Genomic DNA, 22,747 nt, shown 5'->3' with positions numbered 1-22,747 from the left:
CACAACAACCCAGTGATTCCGGCCATGAAAGCTTTCGACAATACATTGATTCTTAACCCTTTTGATACTAATGTTGGAAAGTGGCCCCCTGCCAAGTGGTCCCTGGTCAAAAAAGGGTTGGAAACCACTGTTCGACAGCATTGATGCACTCCGGAACGATAGTAACGGGGCGGAGAGCCGGAGGGACCGAATAGAACGCGACACTGTACGGCAACGGGGGAAGGGGTTTTCCTTGCTCCCAGCCCTGAAACAAGGCAAAGATGTTGCCTTCCCTCCAGCTGTCTGTTGACGGAGATGAGAGGGAACTGGAGAGCAGCGAGGAGGGGGGCGGCTTGCCGGAGGAACGGAAACCCGAGCGCAGCAGCAACAGCTACTACTGTTTGTACGGCTATCAAGGCTGCCGGTGAGGAGGAGGAGGAGGAGGGCTTGGCAGCAGGGCGGGAGCTGGGCCTTCTCTCGGGGAGCTTTCTCCGACGTAGCTTCTCCAGCTTGGCCCAGGGAAGACGGTGGCCCTTCTTGGCCAAACCCCCTTCGGTTTTACCTTGCACGGGTCTGCGTTTGTCACGAGAACTTGAACGCCCAGGCTCTGGCGACTTTAAGAAAAAGAGAAAAGCAAATGAATGACCTAAACGTATCTGGTTTACCTTTGTTAAGCACTAAATACTCTAGGCACAGGGTCTTGTCAGTGGTTGAACGCTAGAGTGCATCTATGCAGCAGAACTTATGCATCTATGGCAGGCATCCTCAGAGGTTGGGAAGGTCAGACTTCACAACCTCTGAGGATGCCTGCCACAGATGCAGGCGAAACGTCAGGAGAGAATGCTTCTAGAACATGGCCATACAGCACGGAAAACCTACGACAACCCAATGATTCCGGCCATGAAAGCCTCCGACAATACAGTTTCACACCCCTTTAACTGGTATGGTTCAAGGCTATGGAATTATAAGAGTTGTAGTTTTACAAGGTTTTTAGTTTTCTTTGCCAAAGAGTGCTGATGCCCCACAAACTATAACTTCTGTGATCCCATAGCATTTTTAAAAAATCATGTCAGAAGCAAGTCGCTTCTGGTGTGGGAGGATTGGCTATCTACAGAGACGTTGCCCAGGAGATGCCCAGATGTATTACCATCCTGCTGGGAGGCTTCTCTCATGTCCCTGCAAGCTAGAGCTGACAGATGGGAGCTCTCTCAGCTTCATGGATTCGAACCGGCAACCTTCAGGTACCATAGTGTGGAACCATGGCAGATAAAGTGGCATTAGACTGCATTTGTTCTACAGTGTAGATGCACTCTAAATAGGGTGGTTAGGAGTTGAGGAGAGACCACCAACAAATACCAAGGTGTGTGTAGACTCTACAGAGGCACAGATTCAACCACTGATGACATTTAGAACATTAAAAAAGAACCCAAAGGCCAGGCCCGTAGCCAGGATTTTGATTCGGGGGGGGGGGGGGGCTGAGGATCTACCCTAGCAAACCTTTTGTATTGTTATCCCAATACCCCCGTGCATATGGGATATATTGAGCATGGTGATCAGATCATGATATGAATAAACATAACTGTTAAAATAATGTAACCAGTAAGGCCTTCTCATGGGAGGCCTTGACTTTTACTATTTTGTATGCCACTGCCCTTAAGGTGACCAAGTTCAATTTTGTCCAGCACATTTCTGTTTTCTTTGTGTTCTGGTTGTTCACCCAGCATTTCAATATTGTTGCAATCTTTTACGACAGCAACCTTTTATGAATGGTTGTGTTTTAAAATAATTCTAGGCAAAAGCAAGTGGCCACCATTGTCATATCTCGGGGCACCAAAGTCTGTTAATAGAAGAAATAATTATATTTCACTGTAATCCTTTATTAAAACCTGGGCTGCTTGGGGAAGGGATGGATTATGTTTTGGTGTCTTTAAACCAAAGTTGGATGAAAATCTTTCAGGGTGGATCTATCTTGTAGAATTCATGCAGTTTGACACCACTTTAATTGCCATGACTCCATGCTACAGGTTCCTGGAAGTTATAGTTTGTTGGGGCATAAGCAAAGACCTTGTAAAACTACAACTCCCATGATTCCTTAGCCTTGAGCCATGGCAGTTAAAGCGGTATGAAACTGCATTAGTTCTGCCGTGTGGATGCATAGAAGGCTAAAGACCTTACAGAACTACAACTTTGAGGATTCCATAGCATTGAAGCATCTCAGCTAAAGTCGTATCAAACTACATTTTTTCTACAATGTAGATGCATCCTTGGAAGTGTTTTATCTGTGTATTGCTGCATAAAATGGTTGGACAAGAAAGGTCTTGGGGTACCTAAGACAATGTATATCCCAGGTATGGGAAAACTTGGGCCCTTCAGGTGTTTTGGACTTCCACAATTGCTAACAGCAAAATTTTATATTGCTGTGTCACTTATTATATTGGTTTTGCATTGTATGTATTTTATTTTCTGGTTTTGTTATGCTTTTGTGTTATATTGTGTTTACTATACTGATGGGCGTGGCCTCATGTAAGCCGCAGCAAGTCCCCCTGGGGGAGATGGAGCAGGGTTTATTAGTATTATTAAATAATAATAATTATAATAAAGTTAAATAATAATAATTATAATAAAGATTATTATTATTATTATTATTATTATTATTATTATTAAACAGCCTCAGGCCACTTCCTTTTCCCTTTCCCCTTTCCTGCTTAAGCGGCTGAGAGGGAGAAGGAAAGAGCCTGATGTTGTTAGGAATTGTGGGAGTTGAAGTCCAAACCACCTGAGGGCCCAAGTTTACTCATGGCTGGTGTATCCAAATGTAAAACCAGCTGATTGCAATTTACCACCACACCTTGTGGCACTCATTTCTATTGTTCTCATGTATGATTTGTGAAGTTATTATAGATATTTTAAACAGGTAATTACACTTAATTATGCATCTGTGAAAAAGAGTCCCATGGCTCTCTAAAAAACTAACATAGTTATTATAAGTAAGCTTTTTGAATTCTCACTAGCCATGCATTTTTGGTTATCTACCAAAGCTAAGCAACAGATCTTATCCCAATGTTTATAAAACTGACTTGGCAGGCTGGCAATTTTGTTGCTAAATACTACTGACTTTGTGTCATATTATTATTATATTAACATGCAGACATATGTATTTATGTAGTGTGATGGCCTGTATACTAGCTCTGGGCTACCAACCACCACTTTGACAGCCATTGCCCTAGCTGACATTCTACTTGCCATAGCTTCAGACGAGCCTTCCATGAAAGAGTCTCCAACATTCTATTCATTACACTATGTAGCACAGTTTTTGTTCCTGGGTTATAAATGTAATTTCCTAATTGGTTCTATCATAAAAACATGGAAAAAGTTTATTAAATGGCAAAACATTGTTTTTGCGGGACACCCTGCAGCACATTTTGCTATAATTTCTCAATGAATATCTCATAGAGTCTCAACCAATTCAATATAGTTTGTGGCAGCCACAAAAACAAAATTTCTGGAGTATAACAACTACTTTTAAAGTAACTACCACAAAATTAAACAGGAAATAACACTTTCAAACTAGGAACAGATTTTTTCCCCAAATTTTGTTACATAGTGTTATTGTACGCAAACTTAGGTGTGCCCTGAACCTTGATTTCAATGGGCACAGATAAATTTTCTCCAACCATATTTCACTTCCAATATGGCTAGGGAAGATTGGGGTTGTTTGTAGTACAATGCTTAGGAATGTATTGTCAAAGGCTTTCATGGCTGGAATCACTAGGTTGTTGTACATTTTTCGGGCTGTATGGCCATGTTCTAGAAGCATTCTCTCCTGACGTTCATCTGCATCTATGGCAAGCATTCTCAGAGGTTGTGAGGTCAGGCGAAACATCAGGAGAGAATGCTTTCTAGAACATGACCATATAGCCCGAAAAACCTACAACAACCCAATGCTTTGGAATGGCGTCAAGTTAGAGACTTTTGGATTAGACGCTCCAAACTCTTTTAAGAGTCAACTGTTACTGGATTTTCCCCAGCTTTATGGAATACTCTTTGATCTGGAGTCAGCAAAACTTTATACCAGGAATGAGCAGCAAATGATCTCCCAGTTCTTGCTGAATATGCAACTTTCATTATGTCTCAGCATTAGGGCTGATAGGTGTACTCCAATAACATCTAGACCAGAGCTTTCCAAAAACTTCATGCTGGTGACACAGTCTTTAGACATGCATCCTTTTCATGACGCAGTAATTCAGTTTTACTAGCAAACTGGAGGTTAAACCCACCCATTATGAGAGATACGGTCACATAAAATTGTAATGGTGAAATGTATGTATGGGGGACACAACATCCCTCATGAAAACAATTCATTTGTATTTTTAAAATATATATATATGATTTATTGCTTCAGCAGTTTCTTGTTATGTTCATGTGATACACCTGCACACTACAGCTGACACATTAATTTGTTGCAGCACATAGTTTGGACAGCTCCCAACTGTTCTCTATTTTTTTAAATATTTCTAATATTTTAAATATATTGGCATAGGTGTCTAAAATGCAGATGTGTGCTTTTCATCTTAAGAACAGGCATGCATCTCAAATGCTGAGGATTACTTGGGAAGGAATCCCACTGGAGCATTGCAGCACACCAACATATCTGGGAGTCACTCTGGACCATGCTCTGAATTACAAGAATCACTGCTTGACTATCAAGCAAAAAGTAGATGCCAGAAATAATATCATATGAAAGCTGACTGGCACAACCTGGGGATGAAAACCAGAAACAATGAAGACACCTGCCCTTGCGCTTTGCTACTCTGCTGCTGACTACGCATGCCCAGTGTGGATCACATCTCACCACGCTAAAACAGTGGATGTGGCTCTTACTATTTCATCACACTAGAGAAAAAAATCCACTTAAAATCTTGTTTCTGCCTCCTGCAGAATTCTGGGGTTTGTAGTTTAGTGAGGCTGTTAAAGGCTCCTCCCTAAACTATAAACCCCAGAATTTAGCAGGAAGCAGAAACTGGATTTTAAGTGGATTTTTTTCTCTAGTGTGATGAGGCCCTTAATGAGACATGCTGCATTATCACAGGATGTCTACACCATACACCACTGGAGAAATTATACTGTTTAGCTGGTATTGGTCTACATGACATCTGCCAGATATTATCAGCCCGTAATAAAAGGACCAAGGCATTGACATCTCCAGCCTATCCTCTGTTCAAATATCAGCCAGCAAGCCAATGCCTTAAATCAAGAAATAGCTTCCTAAGATCTACAGAGATACTTGCAGGAACACCTCAGGAAGTGAGAGTTCAAAAGTGGCAGATTATAACCCGGAACCTCAATCAGAGGCTGATACCGAATGAGAAACTTCCTCCTGGGCACACAGAAGACTGGGTGATTTGGAATGTGCTGAACGGACTGCGCTCTGGCACCACAAGAGGCAGAGCCAACCTTAAGAAATGGGGCCACAAAGTGGAGCCCATGACATGCAAGTGTGGAGAAGAGCAAACCACAGACCACCTACTGCAATGCAACCTGAGCCCTGCCACATGCACCATGGAGGTCCACCTTACAGCCATACTAGAGGGATGCCAAGTGCCCAGCTTCTGTCAAAGGAAATTTAATATAATGCCAAGTTTTTAAACTTTGTGGTTTTCATACATTATAACAGTATTCACTTTGCTTTGCCTTTTCCAGGTTAACTCAGGGAGGAGAAAATGATGATGGGAGTCCAAGCAGTACTTCGGCTGAATCCCCATCTTCTGATGATTTCAGGTAAACCAGGATGGCAAAATGGTTTAATTTTCTAAATTCTTTTCTATTAATTCATATTGCTATTTGTTGTATGTTGTATGTTTCAAGTCATTTTTGACATGCCGACCCTAAAGTGACACATTCGTGGGATTTTCAGATTTGTTCAGAGTGAGTTTCTTTTGAGGCCGAGAGAGTATGATTTACCCAAGGTTGTCCAGTCGCTTTCCATGGCTGAGAACTCTTGTCTCTTGGAGGCAAATGTGGATGTTGCAATTGGCCATCTTGATTAGCATTGAATGGCCTTGCAGCTTCAAAGCTTGGCTGCTTCCTGCCTTGAACATTCACTCTTTCCTCAAACAGACAAGAGTTTTTTCTCCCACCCTGGATATTCCACAGATATATAAACTCCACTTGTCTAGTTTCCATCAGACCCCTCAACCTCTGAGGATGCCTGCTATAGATGTGGGCAAAATGTCAGGAGAAAATACTTGTGGAACATTGCCATACAGCCCAGAAAACTCAAAGCAACCCAGTGATTCTGGTCATGAAAGCCTTTGACAACACATTAACAGTGTATTGTTTGTTTTTTATTTGTAAAGCCTGTCTTTGGTGGACACTAACTTACCCCCTGAAGCAGAGATGGAGCTGCGCAGTTATATTGCCAAACAGTTTGCAAAGGGGTCCTTTTTTGAAGGAATGGGCAACGTTACATCAGTGGAGTTGAGGTAAGAGTAAGCATACTGAGTGTTTCTTCTTCCAAAGTGAAATGATTCTACATTAGAAGTAGATGTTATGGTAGATGTTACTGCTGCCCAAACAATTGCTTCTTCTCTTCCTTTCACCTTGACAAAGCACTCCATGCAATGTCATCATGCTCGCATCTAAACATTTCGAAGCAGGGTACCGCAACCATGAAACACATTTTATGAAAGTTACATAATCCATATAATCAATATACTGAGCCCCTGGTGGCGCAATGGGTTAAACCCTTGTGTCAGCAGGACAGCTGACCAAAAGTTCAGTGGCTTGAATCCGGGGAGCAGGGTGAGCTCTCGTCTGTCAGCTCTAGCTTCTCATGCGGGGACATGAGAAGCCTCCAACAAGGATGGTAAAACATTAAATATCCGGACATCCTCTGGGCAACTTCTTTGTAGACGGACAATTCTCTCACACCAGAAGTGACTTGCAGTTTTTTCAGTTGCTCTTAACATGAAATAAATCAAAATACTAAAAATCAATCTACTAAATCTGCATTAGTTATCACATATTCACTCTGCATCTGGAAGGCTTTCAAAAATAGGAATGCCTTCAACATGAATCTCAAACTGAGAATTGTCAGATTGTTATTTGTTAGAAGATTATGAGCTTCCTTTGCTTGCTTTACTTTTTTGCTACTTGTGAAAAGAGGAGATGAAGCTCTGTGTGTTTTTGGTAGAGGAGTCATCTCAACTTTAGCATAATGGCAAAAGGAAATACCTTTACAAATGTTATGGTACCATAAATTATAACACAAATATAGGTTGTATTTGGTTTGATAAAAGTATTTTGGTTCTGAAATTTTCCATTTGTCTGATGCCCTTGAAAAAAATTACTTCTCTAGATGGCAGTATAAAGTTCTTTGAAACCATTCTCTTTCCAAGAAAATATGAGAATACCTCATCTTGCAGTGTTTCTGTTATTATTTTCATGTCACTGTGTGCTGCAAATCATAGCAGGTGCTGGAGTCATTAAAATACACAAACTGTTGACTCTCCCTTTTTTACCAACAGAAGTGTCTATATGGCAAAAAAAAAAAAAAGAAATAGAAAGAGATAGCATGTGCTTTAATGACTAACTCCAAGTCAGAAGATGTGCTTTCCCTAAGGTCTTAATAAATGTTCTTACATTAAGTATGCGCCCCATTGTGCTTCAGCAGAGCAGTGAATTTGAGGCAGAGAAGCCAGTGCTTCTGGGAGATCAAAGATTTGCAGTATGCACTTTAAAAAGGCCTGTTTTCAACCCCGATGCATGTGGATCATCACAATTGATATCAGAACAAGAGCAGAGCTTGCTGTGCCCACTCAGGGAGACCTTTCCTCATGGATCTGTTGTCACTACTTTTAAGAAAAAGTATAAACCTAGGAAATCAATCATAGCCTTTAATTTGACTCTCTGCAGAAAGGAGAAAAAGTTGCAAACCAGCTTTTTTCTGTGTGCTTCTTTGTTCTAAACTGAGTGCTAGCTTCCGTTTCTGATTTAGTTCACATTCTACATAAATATGCCTCTTTCTCTATGAATGCTTTTGGCTATTAAAGCAAAAGGGACTCCAAGGGACATCTAGTTCAACCCCTTTCATCCAGGCAGAAATGCAAGCTATAGAGCTCTCACATTGGCAGCTCTGCACACAGGCCATCTCTACTGACCATATAATGTAGTCTTAAACCAAAACTGGTTTCACTATGCAGATTTTTCCATAGGAAATCCTGGAAACAGTATGAGGCCTGGATGGTGATGCCACAAACCACAGTGCACTGATGTGCACTAAAGGTGTTTTTTTGTGCTCTTTTGTGGGAAGTTGTTGTCTGCTCGCTGCAGTATGAAGCTTACTTCAAACTGCATTAAATGGTCTGTGTAGAGCAGTGGTTCTCAACCTGTGGGTCCCCAGATGTTTTGGCCTTCAACTCCCAGAAATCCTAACAGCTGGTAAACTGCCTGGGATTTCTGGGAGTTGTGGGCCAAAACATCTGGGGACCCACAGGTTGAGAACCACTGGTGTAGATGGCGCTCCATGCAGTCATGCTGGCCACATGACCTTGGAGGTGACTACGGACAACACTAGCTCTTCGACTTAGAAAGGGAGAGATGAGCACCCTCCACCAGAGTCGGACACTACTAGACTTTATGTCAGGGGAAACCTTTGCCTTGTAGATAGGACCATAGAGAGGAACATTTGCAGCTTCTCTTGGCCCTCGATCACGTGCCAGAGAGTGTAAATGATATGATTGTAGCCTAAGTGTTTATATAGTTAGGAAATTAGAATGGCTTTTCAGCGAGGAAGAAAAATCTCAATTATTTTTAGAATGGCAACATCTTAAAAGGCAATCTATCCTGCGCTAGTGTGACAGCACAATCCTGTTTGACTACTTAGACGTATGTGACATGGAATTCAGTGGGATTTACTCTCAGGTCAACAAATACAGGATTTCAGTTTAAAGTTCCTTGCCATCTGCTACTTTAAAAAAACTTTTTAAAATTGCCATCTGTCACTTTTAACATTAAAAATGCATTTCCTGATTAATTATGGAAGCCTTCTTAGTTGATTAAAAGACTATTTAATCCATCTATCTAGCTAGTTAATCAGCTGGTCATCGCATCCCTCCAACAGGCAAATCAGACACAGAGGGCACAAGACAAAATCAGTGCTTTTAGTGTAAATGACTATCAGATTGATCTACTTCCCATTCTGTTCCATGATACGGAGGGAAAGTGGTTATAAGTGAGTAAGAAGACAACATGACTTCTCCTCTCCCCCCATTTGCACTCCTCAAATAGAGGACTTGGGGGGGGGGGGGGATAGGACCGTGCAAATGAACTAGAAGCGCGTTCTCCCCGGACTTCTGTTTCCCACTGCCTTTAATCCTGTCAAGCTGTTTCACAAAAACATGCCAAAGAGAAAGGATTATCAGTGGGGCAGGGGAATCACCTCTTTCAGGGAATGGATTTAGCCTAGCAAACTAATTCAGCCATTCCTGATCTGATGCCCCTTAGATGTTTCAGAGTCCAGCTGCCACCATGGTGTGGATATTGGGAGTTATAGTCTGAGGCCTTCAGGTTGCCAGATGACGGGAGGGTGATTCATTGTTGACTCTTGAGAACCAATTAGAAAAACAGAATCTTAGAGTTGGAAGAGACCTTGTGGGCCATCCAGTCCAACCCCCTGCTAAGAAGCAGGAAAATCGCATACAAAGTACCCCCGACAGATGGCCATTCAGCCTTTGTTTAAAAGCCTCCAAAGAAGGAGCTTCCACCACACTCCGGAGCAGAGAGTTTCACTGCTGAATAGCTCTCACACTTAGGAAGTTTTTCCTAATGTTCAGGTGGAATCTCCTTTCCTGTAGTTTGAAGCCACTGTCCTAACACTTCATCACACTAGAGAGAAAAAAATCCACTTAAAATCTGGTTTCTGCCTCCTGCAGAATTCTGGGGTTAGTGAAGCTGTTAAAGGCTCCTCCCTAAACTACAAACCCCAGAATCCTTCAGGAGGCCAAAACCAGATTTTAAGTGGGTTTTTTTTTCTCTAGTGTGATGAGGCCCCTAGTCTCCAGGACAGCAGAAAACAAGCTTGCTCCCTCCTCCCTGTGACTTCCCCACACATTTTTATACATGACCCTCATCAGATCTCCCCTCAGCCTTCTCTTCTTCAGGTTAAACATGCTCAGCTCTTTAATAATAATGTCAGGAGATGAAGTGGAAACTGCACCTACTTCCAGTACAAACATGTCCAGTTCTTTAAGCTGCTCCTCATAGGGCTTGTTCTCCAGACCTTTGATCCTTTTAGTCACCCTCTTCTGGACACATTCCAGCTTGTCAACATCTCTCTTCTGACCAAGGCAGAATAGAGGGGTAGCATGACTCCCTGGATCTAGACACTATACTATTTATGCAGCCCAAAATCCCATTGGCTTTTCAAGCTGCCACATCACAGTGTTGGCTCATGTTTAACCTGTTGTCCACAAGGACTCTTTTTCTCATGCACTGCTGTTCAGGCGTCCCCCATTCTGTACATTTGCATTTCATTTTTTTCTTCTGAGATTTCTTTTGTGATAACAGTTTTATTAAAAAGGTCCAAGATATTTTCTCTTCAAAATGTTTTTAGTTTACTCCAGAATGGATGGTGAAGAGAAGAACAATTTTTGCACTCTCCAGAAGCTAATCTTGGGCCAAAGAGGTGTGGAGATACACAGTCCACCTACACTGTAGAAATAATGCATATCAACTATGCTATGGAATCCTAGAAGTTCTTTAAGCTTTTCTGCAAAAGATTAGTGGTACCTCACCAAACTACAAATCCCAGGATTCCAGAGCATTAAGACAAGGCAGTTAAACTGGTGTCAAACTGCATTAATTCTACAGTGTAGATGTACCTAAAGACTTGAGGCAGATTGAAAACATGAATGGAAATTTAAAAATGCTGTAGTGACTAGAATAAAATGCCTGTGTACCATCTAGATTTTTGCTTTTCATCAAATGGGAACAAATGTCCTCCGTTAATAATGTGATCAATGAGAAGACAAATTGTAACAACATTAAAGATAAAATAGAACTTATTTGGTACAACTATTGTATAATTAATTCGGTACTTCTCATGTCAGTATACCAGAAAGCCGAGTTGGTTGTTATTACTGTCTGCTCCAACCAGAAAAATCTACAGAAACAGGAAACCTGGAATCAAGCGACAGCGCCTTGGACTACGTGGTCTGTTTTTTGGGAGGCTTGGAGAAGGGGCTTGAGCTATATCCTTTTATTGTGTTTGTGTGTGTGTGTGAGAGAGAGAATGAATGTTAAGACAAAAATGTCATGGTTCCCAATTCAAAGTAATGTGCTAGCATCACTGAATCAGCCCAACATGTTGATGGCTGAGCAAACATTTATTTAGATTTCTGAGAGCTCATACAGATGATTAAATCTAAATCTAAAGTAAATGTTCAGCCCATTTCTCTCCAGGCCTGTATTGGAAAGTCAGAAGACAGCAAGCTTGAATGAAATCAAGACCCAGCGTATTATTTTTCCCCAACTTCTGTGTTTTCAAAAGTTGATCGCAGTTGTAATAGCAAACACAACAGGTCCAAAATTGTATTGTCGAAGGCTTTCATAGCTGGAATCACTGGGTTGTTGTGAGATTTTTGGGCTATATGGTTACGTTCCTGAAGCATTCTCTCCTGACATTTCACCTGTATCTATGGCAGGCATCCTCAGAGGTTGTGAGGTCTGAGGATGCCTGCCATAGATGCAGGCGAAACATCAGGAGAGAATGCTTCAGGAACATGGCCACACAGCCTGAAAACTCACAACAATCCAGATCCAAAATTGTTTTTCAATGTCTATTGTTTTTCTTTTTAAAAAAACAAACAGCTGAGCTAATAAATAATACTTCTGATGACTCAATTCACAATTCTTGAGTGAATACTGAATATATAATTCCATGATTTTTCTAGAATGTTGCTAAAATATATAACATAAATGAAGGGCCCAGGAGCATACATTAAGGCACGCCGTGGTGGATATTTAAGATCCCTGAACAGATGCATAGGTCATTTCCTTAAGAGCTTACGTTCAGACTTGAGCTTGACAGATATGTTCAAGACCTGAAGATTAACCTAGATTCAGAGGTAAATGTTGATTGCTATTTTGTAAATAACAAAGTTATGTAATCTTTTCCTATTTGTAAATGAAATGGGTTTTTAGTAGTGCTTATTTTAAAAAGCCCCTCTAGTACATGCAGATTCAATTGTGTTTTCCTTCTCATATTTTGTTTTCCCACCCCTTGTGTACATGTGTGTACTCTTTCAAGTCAATATATGGCACCCTCATTAATTTTTCATAGGGTTTTCTTAAGTAACAAATACTCAGAATATTTGGTTTGGTTCATTCCTTTCTTTGAAATATAGCCTACCAGACTAATTCAGTTTTATTCCTAGGAACAAGAAGTAGTTGCAGAGCATAGCGAAGAGATGCTTATGTCTCATTCAGACACAGAGTCAGAGGTTGTATAACATGATTGCTTGAGTCTCTTGTTTGAACAACTCTGCAAATTGTTCCCTATCTGCTAATAATTTATGCACTTTGAGGGGTAAAGAATCAATAACCTTCTCCCATCTTTACTGACAAAAGAGGCAATTGAATGATAGACAAAAGCCATTGGCAAAAGACCAAAGTAGTAGTGTGAGATTTGTAATTTACAGCTGCTAGTCTTACAATGAAGAGAACTACAGTGTAGGAAAAACATAGCATTTAGTCACGCACATTGTTTAGTGTCAGCCCAGGTGCACGGAAGAGCCAGGACTCCCTCTGTTCAGCATCTTTCTTTCTGTCTTTGTTAATTGTTTCATTTAATTAAAACATTTTTGCTTCTGTCTCCTTGTGTTCAAAAAGCAAGGATCGACAAATATTACCCCACATTTCCTTTAACTTAATCACGTCATCAATTTTATTAAGTATTTGTAAACAAGACCATTAAAGCTGAATATACGTTCTGGTTCACATGGCACTTACAGTCTAGGGAAGTGCAAATATTGACATCAGAATCACTTGCGGGAAAACATTAGCAACCCTCATTGTAATCTCACTGATACTCCAACAACTGCGGAAGGCTGTCTATGTACTTGGGTTGGGCTGCAGTATGAACCACTTTTGCTCCTCAGGGGAATTTCAAACTGTTTCTACAAATAAGCAATTCTTCCATTTGCTACAGGAAAATAACTTGGAAACCTGCATAAAACCTTTCCTCGGAACGTGGTTTGAGGATTCAGTCTGCCCAATTCAGAGAGTGGTACAGCTTTTCCAGGAGAAACTTGCACTTCTCTTACATGCTGTGAGTAGTGTACAGATTCAGATTTCCTGGATTGTTTTCACCCACAAGTATTTAACACTGAAAAAGAAAAATCAAAGCAGAAGTAGCAATTACCAGTTAATTTACTAATTACGAAACAAGGTTTAGCAAAAGTATGGGCAGAATCAGGTTAGCAGCTGAAAAGCACGTGTTAAAAAGGTGCAGTCAAAACCTGATTCCGCTCAAAATGTGCACCTTCACATGAGTGTATATCACTAGAATCATGCAAAAAACATGCTTTCCTTCCCTTCCCCCTGTGTGGACTGCTCCAGCGCACATGTGCTTTTTAAAGCCTGAAACAGCTTTTTGGCTGTCAAAAATGTAAGCACAGACACACAGGTGACTGAAGGGAAGCAGAACTGGAAAGCAATCAGAACTCTCTGCAACCATTTCTTCCTTTCTTATAATATTAAACAGAGCTTGAATTAATAGTTGGGTGAAGAAAGAGATAAGAAATCTGCTTGTGTGTATATTGGCATCTTTTCATGTGCTCATACGAGGTCCAACACATCTCTGAGAGAATTAAAAAAAAACTTTTGCCGGATGTCCCCTGTCCCCCCTCCGTCTTGATCTGTTTCATAGTTGAATTTTACTTGCATGCATTTACAGTGAAATAGTACAGAGGCACACAGTGACCTGATTCCTATTGTTAGTCCCGGTACTGTTCCATTATCCATGTGGACTCCAAAAGGGAGCCTAGACAGAGAAGGATAGTCCTGGGGGGGCTTGTAGGAAGAAAACTATTTCCCCCTTTTTCCTGTTATTCCCATGTCATAAATGATGGTTGTTTCCACAACAGCGACATGGTCTCAGGAAAATAACAGGAAAACAGGGAAATGCTTTTATTCCTTCACACCCCCCCCCCCCCATAAAATGGATTATCCTTCTCTATCTAGGCCCCCTTTTGGATTCCACCCAGATAATGGAACAGTACCTTAGTCCCAAATAGAGGAGATCTACCGAATCAACAGGATTTACCTATATGTTGATACTAATTGGCAGTCTAATCAGTACGATTCACACCACAAATTTGTATTCTGTGGTTTTTGGCTCAGGGACTAAGAAAGGAGTTTGCATTTGAATGTACAGTGGGATAAACTGATGCATGCAGGTTAGGAGGACTTTTTGCCTTAGGATTATCCCTTCAATCTGTGTCAATATATAATGCACTGACACTATCACGTTCCTATTTCAAGGCTCTGAGTTGCACCCCAGTTGAAGTCAAAGACTCTGATGGAAGGACAAAAAAGGATATTCACAAGTAAGGAAACATATCAATAGAATCTTTCCTACCTTGTTACATGGCGTCTGCCTTGTCGAATGAAAGACTATCAAAAAAATAGAAACCATCACATTCTGTTGCAGGTTTCTTAGAGCAGCAAGCCTTCAGGATCTTGTCCGGGAAACCACAATGGCTTCATTATGTACAGCAATGACCGAAGGACACAAACCAGTGGAGATAGATTGCAATGGACCACAGCTGCAGTTCCATAATGCAGGTGGGCTTCCAGGTGGAGGTGTGTTTAGGTGTTACTCATTTTCACAAGAATTATTAATAATAAGAAATGATGGACGTCACCGTTTATTGTCACTCTCACAAATTGCAGCATTTGAGGGGAATCTGCTTAACCAGTCTGCTCCTAACAAAGAGTTTAGTGGGAGGGACATTGAATACTAGAGATCTTGTAGTTCTAGGCAAGCACACAACGACAACAACAATCCTATCTCATCAGCCAAAAGCAGGCCCACACTTCCCATTGACATACTGATAAGTTTATATTTTTATATTTACTTTTGCCGGATGGCAGAAGTCTGCTGGGATTTACTCGTCCAACGAGGGATCGCCTAAGTAAGTAAGTAAGTAAGTTTATATTTCTTAAAATTGTTCTTCATTTTAGTTATTGTATTGTTTTAAGTGTTTTTGCACTATACATAAGATATGTGCAGTATGCATAGGTATTCATTCATTTTTTTTACAAATTATAATCCAGCCCTCCAACAGTTTGAGTGACTATGACCTGGCCTTCTGTTTAAAAAGTGGGATTTTTTTGACTCAATGCTCTGTTATAAGGCCATGGTGTAGAAAATCAAGCTTCACAACCTGCCCTCCGTCATTGGCAATTGTTTTCTGCATCAATTGGATCCTGGATGTGAGAGAAGTCTTGATAGTTTCTGGAAAGTCCAAAAGCTATTCTCCTTGCGTGGTATTCTGGACCACATGTACCATTCTCTTAATACTTTCCCAGTTACAGATACTTATTTTAAAAGTTTTTCTGTTTGCTTATAAGTATTAATGGAAGGCTGATGACCTACCTGAAAAATCTTGAAGAAGTGCAACTCCAGATGAGAACGTGTCGCCAACTCTTCTTTCCTTTGTAAAATAGCAAAAGTGAATGACTCTGTCAACCACTGCCATTTCAGGAACTATAAACAGTTTCCCCTGTATTTTTATTTTATTTTTATTTTTTTGCAGAACTCTGGAATGTTTCTCAGATTCTCATATTTATGTTGAGATACTACAGCATATTGTGTTCATCCCAAAATACTCCCCCCCCCCAATCTTTTAGGTGGAAACAAGTTCTGTGAAGACTGGATGCAGGCATTTCTGAACGGTCCTGAAGGAGGAAACCCATTTCTTTTCCAGCAGATACTGGAGAACTTTAAACTGAAGGTACATCACTACCAATATGTATGGGGTGGGGAATGCGGGTGTCTTTGCACAGATGTTTTTTTTTTATTGAGGCAGTATAAAACATCAAGCTTCTCTGTGGGCATGAGCTATAGAAGTAGGATCCTTCAGACCTCCAAATATTCATAGAATCATTGAGTTGGAAGAGATCTTGTGGGACATCCAGTCCAACCCCCTGCCAAGAAGCAGGAAATTGCATTCAAAGCACCCCCGACAGATGGCCATCCAGCCTCTGTTTAAAAGTTTATTGATGAACCTGTTTGAGTAATGCTTCACCATTGGCTAGGTTTGCCAAGGCAGATAGAAATTATGTTCCTCAGGGCTCAATATTGTCTCCCATGTTGTTTAACATCTACATGAAGCCGCTGGGGGAGATCATCCGGAGTTTCGGGGTACGGTGTCATCTGTACGCGGATGATGTCCAACTCTGTCACTCCTTTCCACCTGCTACTAAGGAGGCTGTCCAGGTCCTGAACCGGTGCCTGGCCGCTGTGACGGTCTGGATGAGGGCGAACAAATTGAAATTGAATCCAGACAAGACAGAGGTACTCCTGGTCAGTCGCAAGGCCGAACAGGGCATAGGGTTACAGCCTGTGTTGGATGGGGCCGCACTCCCCCTGAAGATGCAGGTTCGCAGCTTGGGTGTGACCCTGGACTCATCACTGAGCCTGGAACCCCAGGTTTCAGCGGTGACCAGGGGAGCATTTGCACAGCTAAAGCTTGTGCGCCAGCTGCGCCCATACCTTGGGAAGTCTGACTTGGCCACGGTAGTCCACGCTCTGGTTACATCCCGTTTAGACTACTGCAACGCTCTCTACGTGGGGTTGCCTTTGAAGACAGCTCGGAAGCTCCAACTAGTCCAACGCTCGGCAGCCATGATTTTAACAGGAGCGGAGCGCAGGGAGCATACAACCCCCCTGTTGCGCCAACTCCACTGGCTACCAATCTGCTACCGGGCTGAATTCAAAGTGCTGGCGTTGGCCTTTAAAGCCCTAAACGGTTCCGGCCCTAGCTACCTATCTGACCACATCTCTGCCTATGAACCCACGAGGAGTTTGAGATCTTCCGGGGAGACCCTGCTCTCGATCCCACCTACTTCTCAAGCTCGGCTGGCAGGGACGAGAGATAGGGCCTTCTCGGTGGTGGCTCCTCGGCTGTGGAACGCCCTTCCTACGGACATTAGACTAGCACCATCTCTAATGGTATTCCGCAAAAAGGTGAAGACCTGGCTGTTTGTGCAGGCGTTTGAGTAATTTAGTGCAATCTGGTAATGGAACATAGGAATGGAACAATGGACGACGAACCTGGACTACGCTTGGATGATGAGAAGATTGGGTACGGTTGTTTTTTGTAATAATTGTGCATTGTAATTGCTTATTGGTAATTTATGGATAATGTGTTAAGTCAATTGTTATATGTTGTATGGAACCACTGCTGTTTCTACTGTTTTTACTGTTTGTGAACCGCCGTGAGTCGCCTTCGGGCTTGAGATACAGCGGTATATAAGCAAAGTAAATAAATAAATAAATAAATAAATAATTGCAGATAGAAATTAGGATTCAGTGATGCAATAATGTAATTGGAATATGTGCAATAACTATGGAACGACCTCAGATTACGATTTTTGGATGGCGTGATTTTAATATTGAATGTAATTTAATTTTTTTAAATATGTATTAATGTTAATTGAAAGGATTTTAAGCTTAATGTTGTATGTATTCAAGGCACTGGACAATTGCCATATTAAGCCGCCTTAAGTCCCCCTTGGGCTAGAGAAAGGCGGGGTAGAAATAGGATAAATAAATAAATATCTGGAGGGCCACCATTTCTCTAGACCTGGTTTAGGATAACATCTGTCCCTAGCTGAAGTCAGTGTCAAAATGGCTTTTGTTGTTTACAGCTTTCAAATTGGCTGTGACCTTAGTGCTTAGGGAAAAAAACCCTAAATTGCCAGCCTCTTTTTGTCTCTGAACCAAGACAATTTCTGTCCCTACCTTACTCTCTGAATTGTTAACAGTGCTGTGTTACAAAATATGACCTTTATAAGCAACTAAATACCAGTGGGACATAAATTTTTTCCTGCATTCCAGGCCATGAAACTTAACACAGAAGGGGTAATAATTACAGGGTGTAAACCTGTGCAACCTCGAAGGTTACAATCCTGCCCATGCATATCTGTATGGACCGCAATGGGCCCTGCATCTGAGTGGCTGGGCATTGGACTGCATTCAAACATTGTAAAGTGCCCACTAATTCCAGTAGGAGAAATAAACAGCTGCTTTGTTGTCTTCCTCTGAAATCAATGCGAGTTGAAAATGCTTAGCTTGGACTTGATGGTGCCCATTGTGTTCCAGGTGGCCGATTTTAATTTAAGGATGCAAAATCCTTTTTGGAGAACTTTTCATTGACTGCTCCCATAAAACTGCTCCTCGTGTTTTATGCAATGAGTTCCTAAATCAGAGCATGCATTGTGTCTGTCCATGCAAGCAATGGCCTGGAAAATGACAGACAATCATGTCAATCAGGGAGAAGAGAGAGTCAATGCAGGCCTCTTGCTTTCTTTCTGGAACAGCTGGCCTTATGAAGTTGCCAGTTTCCTTCCTTGGCTGCTTCAGCATACCCGCAGTAATTTTTTCTATATTTTATTAAAAAATCCATCAGACATTAAAACAGTGCAGTGAACTTCTATGTTCATCCACTCAAAAAGCAGCTATATTAATTGGAACATACTTCCAGGCAAGCATGCACAGGACTGCAGTAGGAAGAACTGAGTAGTACACAGATCTGCTTTCATGGGTGGTTTCTCAGTGTGAGTACTTATTTTTCCTTATCTTTCTAGGCCATCCAAGACATCAACAATCTGAAGCGGTTCATCAGACAGGCAGAAATGAGCCATTACGCTCTATTCAAGTGCTACTTGTTTCTGAAGAATTGTGGCAGTGGAGATGTCCTCTTGAAGATCGTGAAAGTGGAACATGCAGAAATGCCTGAAGCCAAAAGCGTCATCAGCGTCCTTGAGGAATTCATGAGAGAACCAGCTTGTAGGTTAAATTCCTCTCCAGAACGTAGGACTCCTTACACATTGCAGAATTAATGTATATCTATATGCAATCTTAACGTGTGCAAACAAATGTGCATTACAAATCCCACAAAGTGCACAGTATGGAGAAGTGCAACTGATTCCCTCACAGCATTTAAATGTAGTCATGAAAAAACACTCGTTTTGCATATTGCAGTGTATGTACAGAGTATATTGTTTTGTGGTCCAGGAATAAATGGCTGGCTTTGACATCCATTCCCTTTCAATCCTTTTCTTGCATGCCTGGTTTAAGAGGCAATTTCTTGGACTCATTAAACATGATGTAAGAAATGTGGGCATTAAGCATTCCTTTCAAAACTTGTTGGGAAACCAGAAAGTAAAACTTTGGTTTGTCATCCTGGTTTGAAGGTTTAAAACTGACATAACAAAACATTTGCAGGTAGAAATGCGAGAGGAGGAGGAGGAAAGATGAAAAAATTTGAGTATGTTGGTTGTTTCTGTGTATCCTAAGCTGTTTTTTGGATTGGGACATTATGCTTTTATCCAGCCATCCTGTTATCATGTGCTTTCAAGTCATTTCTGTCCTATGGTGACTGTAAGGTGAACTTATTACAGGGTTTTCTTGGCAGAATTTGTTCAGAGGGGTTTGTCCTTACCTTCTTCTGAAGCTGAGAGTGTGTGACTTGCTCCAGGTCAACCAGTGAGTTTCAATGCCTGATCAGGGATTCAACCCCTGATCTCCAGAGTCATAGTTCAATGCTCAGACTACTGCATTTAGATTTATTTTGAACTGTACAATAGTACTTATCTTTGGCTGGATCTGACTTTTGACAGATATATCTAGCCCCTGGTGGCACAGCACATTAAACTGCAGAGCTACTGAACTTGCTGAATGAAAAGTCAGCGGTTTGAATCCGGGAAGAGGGGTGAGTTCCCACTGTTAGCCCTAGCTTCTGTCAACCTAGCAATTTGAAAATACGCAAATATGAGTAGATCAATAGGTACTGCTCTGGTGGGAAGGTAACGGTGCCACATGACCTTGGAGGCATTTACAGACAACGCTGGCTCTTTAGTTTAGCAATGGAGATAAGCACCACTCCCCAGAGTTGGACTTGACTAGACTTAATGTCAGGGGAAAACTTTACCTTTATCTAGAAAATGCGTCTACTCAGGTTTTCTGTATTCTGTACAATGAAGACATGTTATCTGAGTACTTAAATCTGCTTCTGCATTTCTTAGAATATGGTTGTCCCCATTCCACATGTCATTGTAGAGCTCCATTCTGCAAAAATGTAAATGCCAAAGGTTCCTTAGGATGGCAGTGGGCAACATCAGCAATAATAGTACGACTGGTCAGATCCAGACTTAGTTCTAATTTGGGTTTTTCCACTGAAATCAAAACACGTGAAGGTAGTAATAACTAATGTCAGCCTCTTTGATTTGGGGGATTGTTGGTTTAGTTTAATGTATTTACCTAGGCAGGGAACAGAAAATGAACATAGCTGCAATAGCCCCAATTACTTATAACTCGGATCAGTTCCTCCATTATGTCTTGTTGTTACTGTTGCTGCCGTTTGTTTACTTGCTGCTTCTGATTTATGTCAATCTTAAGGTGAACACATTTCAGGATTTTCTTGAAAAAATTTGTTCAGAGGTGGCTTGTTCTGAGGCTGAGAGTCTGTGAGCTGTCCAAGGTCAGCCAGTAGGCTTCCAGGGCTAAACAAGGAAGGATTCACACCCCGGTCTCCCAGAGTCCCAATCTAACACTCAAAGCACTGTTCAATAATAGCTGTCACCTTGACATAGCACTATTCCTCTTATTAAGGGAGGTGTGACCCTGCCTGGTGCAGTTGCAGTCTTGGCTCAAGAATGTCAGTTTTCTGCCTTATGCACCATCCTTTTACATTTATACATCCCTCTTTATGTTTGTGTAGGAATTGCCTCTGCTACATCATGGCATCAAATGAAATTGAAGCAGTGGGTGAATCCAGTACTGAAATGACATTCCTTAAGATTAGCTGTTAATTATTTAATTATATTTGTCTCTGTAAAATATGACTCCGCCTTTGCAAGGTTTTCTTTCTGCATATTTCTACTGACCACCTCATTTTAAAAGCAGAGAAGAACGGGAGAAGCTGAACAATAGATTGTGGGATCTGTGCACAATTGTGAGAAGAAAACAATAGTTACATGCACAATAGAAAAATATTCTTTGGACATTTTATACAGCACTCCACTTTGCAAGTACTGTGTCTGCTCTGAGAGCTCTTGAGGGGAAACCAGTCTCTTCAACCTTTCCTTCAAGGCAGAATTACTTCATTTGGAGGTTTAATGCTTAGCCGAAGGGGAGTGGGGTGTCACATGTACTAAAGAAAAGAAAGGCGACATCTATCTTTATTTGTAAACTAAACAGATATTGTGGAGAGGTATACTGTGATTACTATATCTATTAAACATGATTAACATTAATGATTTTTCTTGCACACATTCAGCCTGTGGACTTCTGTGTATTGTATAAATTGCCGTGTTACTAATTTGTATTCTATTTGAGTTTCCTGAGGAACCTCATTAGCGAGTTTTCTTTAATTAGAAATCAGTGCTTAATTATGGTATTAAAATGTATTTACCATCAATGGAGTTTGTTTCTGTTTTGCTTTTTGTTGTTTCTTCACCAAACGGTTGAATAAAATGTCTTTGTCATCATACACCTGACATGACCCATCAGATAGAAGGAGAGGCTCCTGGTAAACAGTATTAAGGTATTGTGTCACAAAGTGGGACTTGTGTGCAGAGGGATGTGTAAACCAACCTTAGATGTAAATCAAACATAAGCCCTAGTAATAAACTCCTTACCTGCAGTCAAAAGTGGACTTGGTTTCACAGGAATGTGCACATCTACCTTCCTTGGGTCACATTTGAAAGAGTCATTTGCATGGATAGAAAAACACACAACTTATAAGCAGGAGCATGGAAATAGCTTAATAATACAGGAATTTCCCTTTTTGTACTTATACAGTCATTTGAATCAAAGGTCACCAATACAGAAAGGGAAGAGGCTTGTTTAAAACCAGTGGTTCTCGGGAGATGGCAGCAAGGACCACAATCCTGCATTAGAAGATGGGACATAAAGCTCTCCCCTCCATTGAAACCCATCTGTTTTCTGTGGTTCCCCACATCATATAGTAGCTGTGGGAATGCTGAAGTAGCTGAAAAGTATCAGATGATGCTCCTGTAGCCAGATCTTTGGGACTTCTGTAGGATTCTCAAGAGGTTCCAGATAATGCCGTCACCATCATGTTTCTGGCTGTAAGGACATAGCCAGATCCCATAATAGGCACAGGAAGTGGGAAACAATAGAATTTCTCTAATAGGAAAATTATAATCAACCTAGAACAAACCTGAAGTCCTTAAAAACCCGAATTACAATGGTTAGCATCCTTCAGTAAGAGCAGTTATAAAACCCTTCTCAACCATGGCCAGTAGATGTCCCTGCAGATGCTGAGCAATCCCTCTTTTTCACCACCCATCCTTCATGTTCAGTTGCTCTTTAACCTCTCTGCTGTAATTCTTCTATACAGAAGATAAGATGATATCTGATAGCACTTTCTGGCCCTGTGCCTCCCCATGCAAACTTCAACGAAAGCGGAGACTGGCTTGAAGTCCCTGTTTGCTTGCATTTTGACCTGTAGTTTTA

General features: G+C 41.2%; 1 protein-coding gene across 1 annotated transcript; it reads left to right on the top strand.

The window, feature by feature from the left end:
* Window positions 1-193: 193 nt before the first annotated feature.
* Window positions 194-21,686, top strand: C2H17orf75 (chromosome 2 C17orf75 homolog). The gene is made up of 10 exons (XM_060763951.2): window positions 194-403; window positions 5,680-5,757; window positions 6,336-6,461; window positions 11,088-11,228; window positions 12,047-12,104; window positions 13,187-13,306; window positions 14,521-14,585; window positions 14,690-14,823; window positions 15,892-15,995; window positions 18,853-21,686. Exons 1-10 carry the CDS (start codon window positions 261-263, stop codon window positions 19,105-19,107), a joined length of 1,224 nt encoding a protein of 407 aa, XP_060619934.2. The 5' UTR covers window positions 194-260; the 3' UTR covers window positions 19,108-21,686.
* The last annotated feature ends 1,061 nt before the right edge of the window (window positions 21,687-22,747 follow it).

The sequence above is a fragment of the Anolis sagrei genome, chromosome 2 (assembly GCF_037176765.1).
Source record: "Anolis sagrei isolate rAnoSag1 chromosome 2, rAnoSag1.mat, whole genome shotgun sequence".
Taxonomy (NCBI): Eukaryota; Metazoa; Chordata; class Lepidosauria; order Squamata; family Dactyloidae; genus Anolis; species Anolis sagrei.
Note: the sequence above shows the minus strand (reverse complement) of the source record. Positions and strands in the feature narration are given on the sequence as shown.

Excerpts from the sequence above, each read along its gene's own strand:
- C2H17orf75 (XM_060763951.2), top strand. The coding sequence starts at position 261 with ATGTTGCCTTCCCTCCAGCTGTCTGTTGACGGAGATGAGAGGGAACTG. Across the intron at positions 6,462-11,087 it reads GTTACATCAGTGGAGTTGAG|TATACCAGAAAGCCGAGTTG; the intron begins GTAAGAGTAAGC and ends TTCTCATGTCAG. Across the intron at positions 12,105-13,186 it reads AGATTAACCTAGATTCAGAG|GAAAATAACTTGGAAACCTG; the intron begins GTAAATGTTGAT and ends CATTTGCTACAG.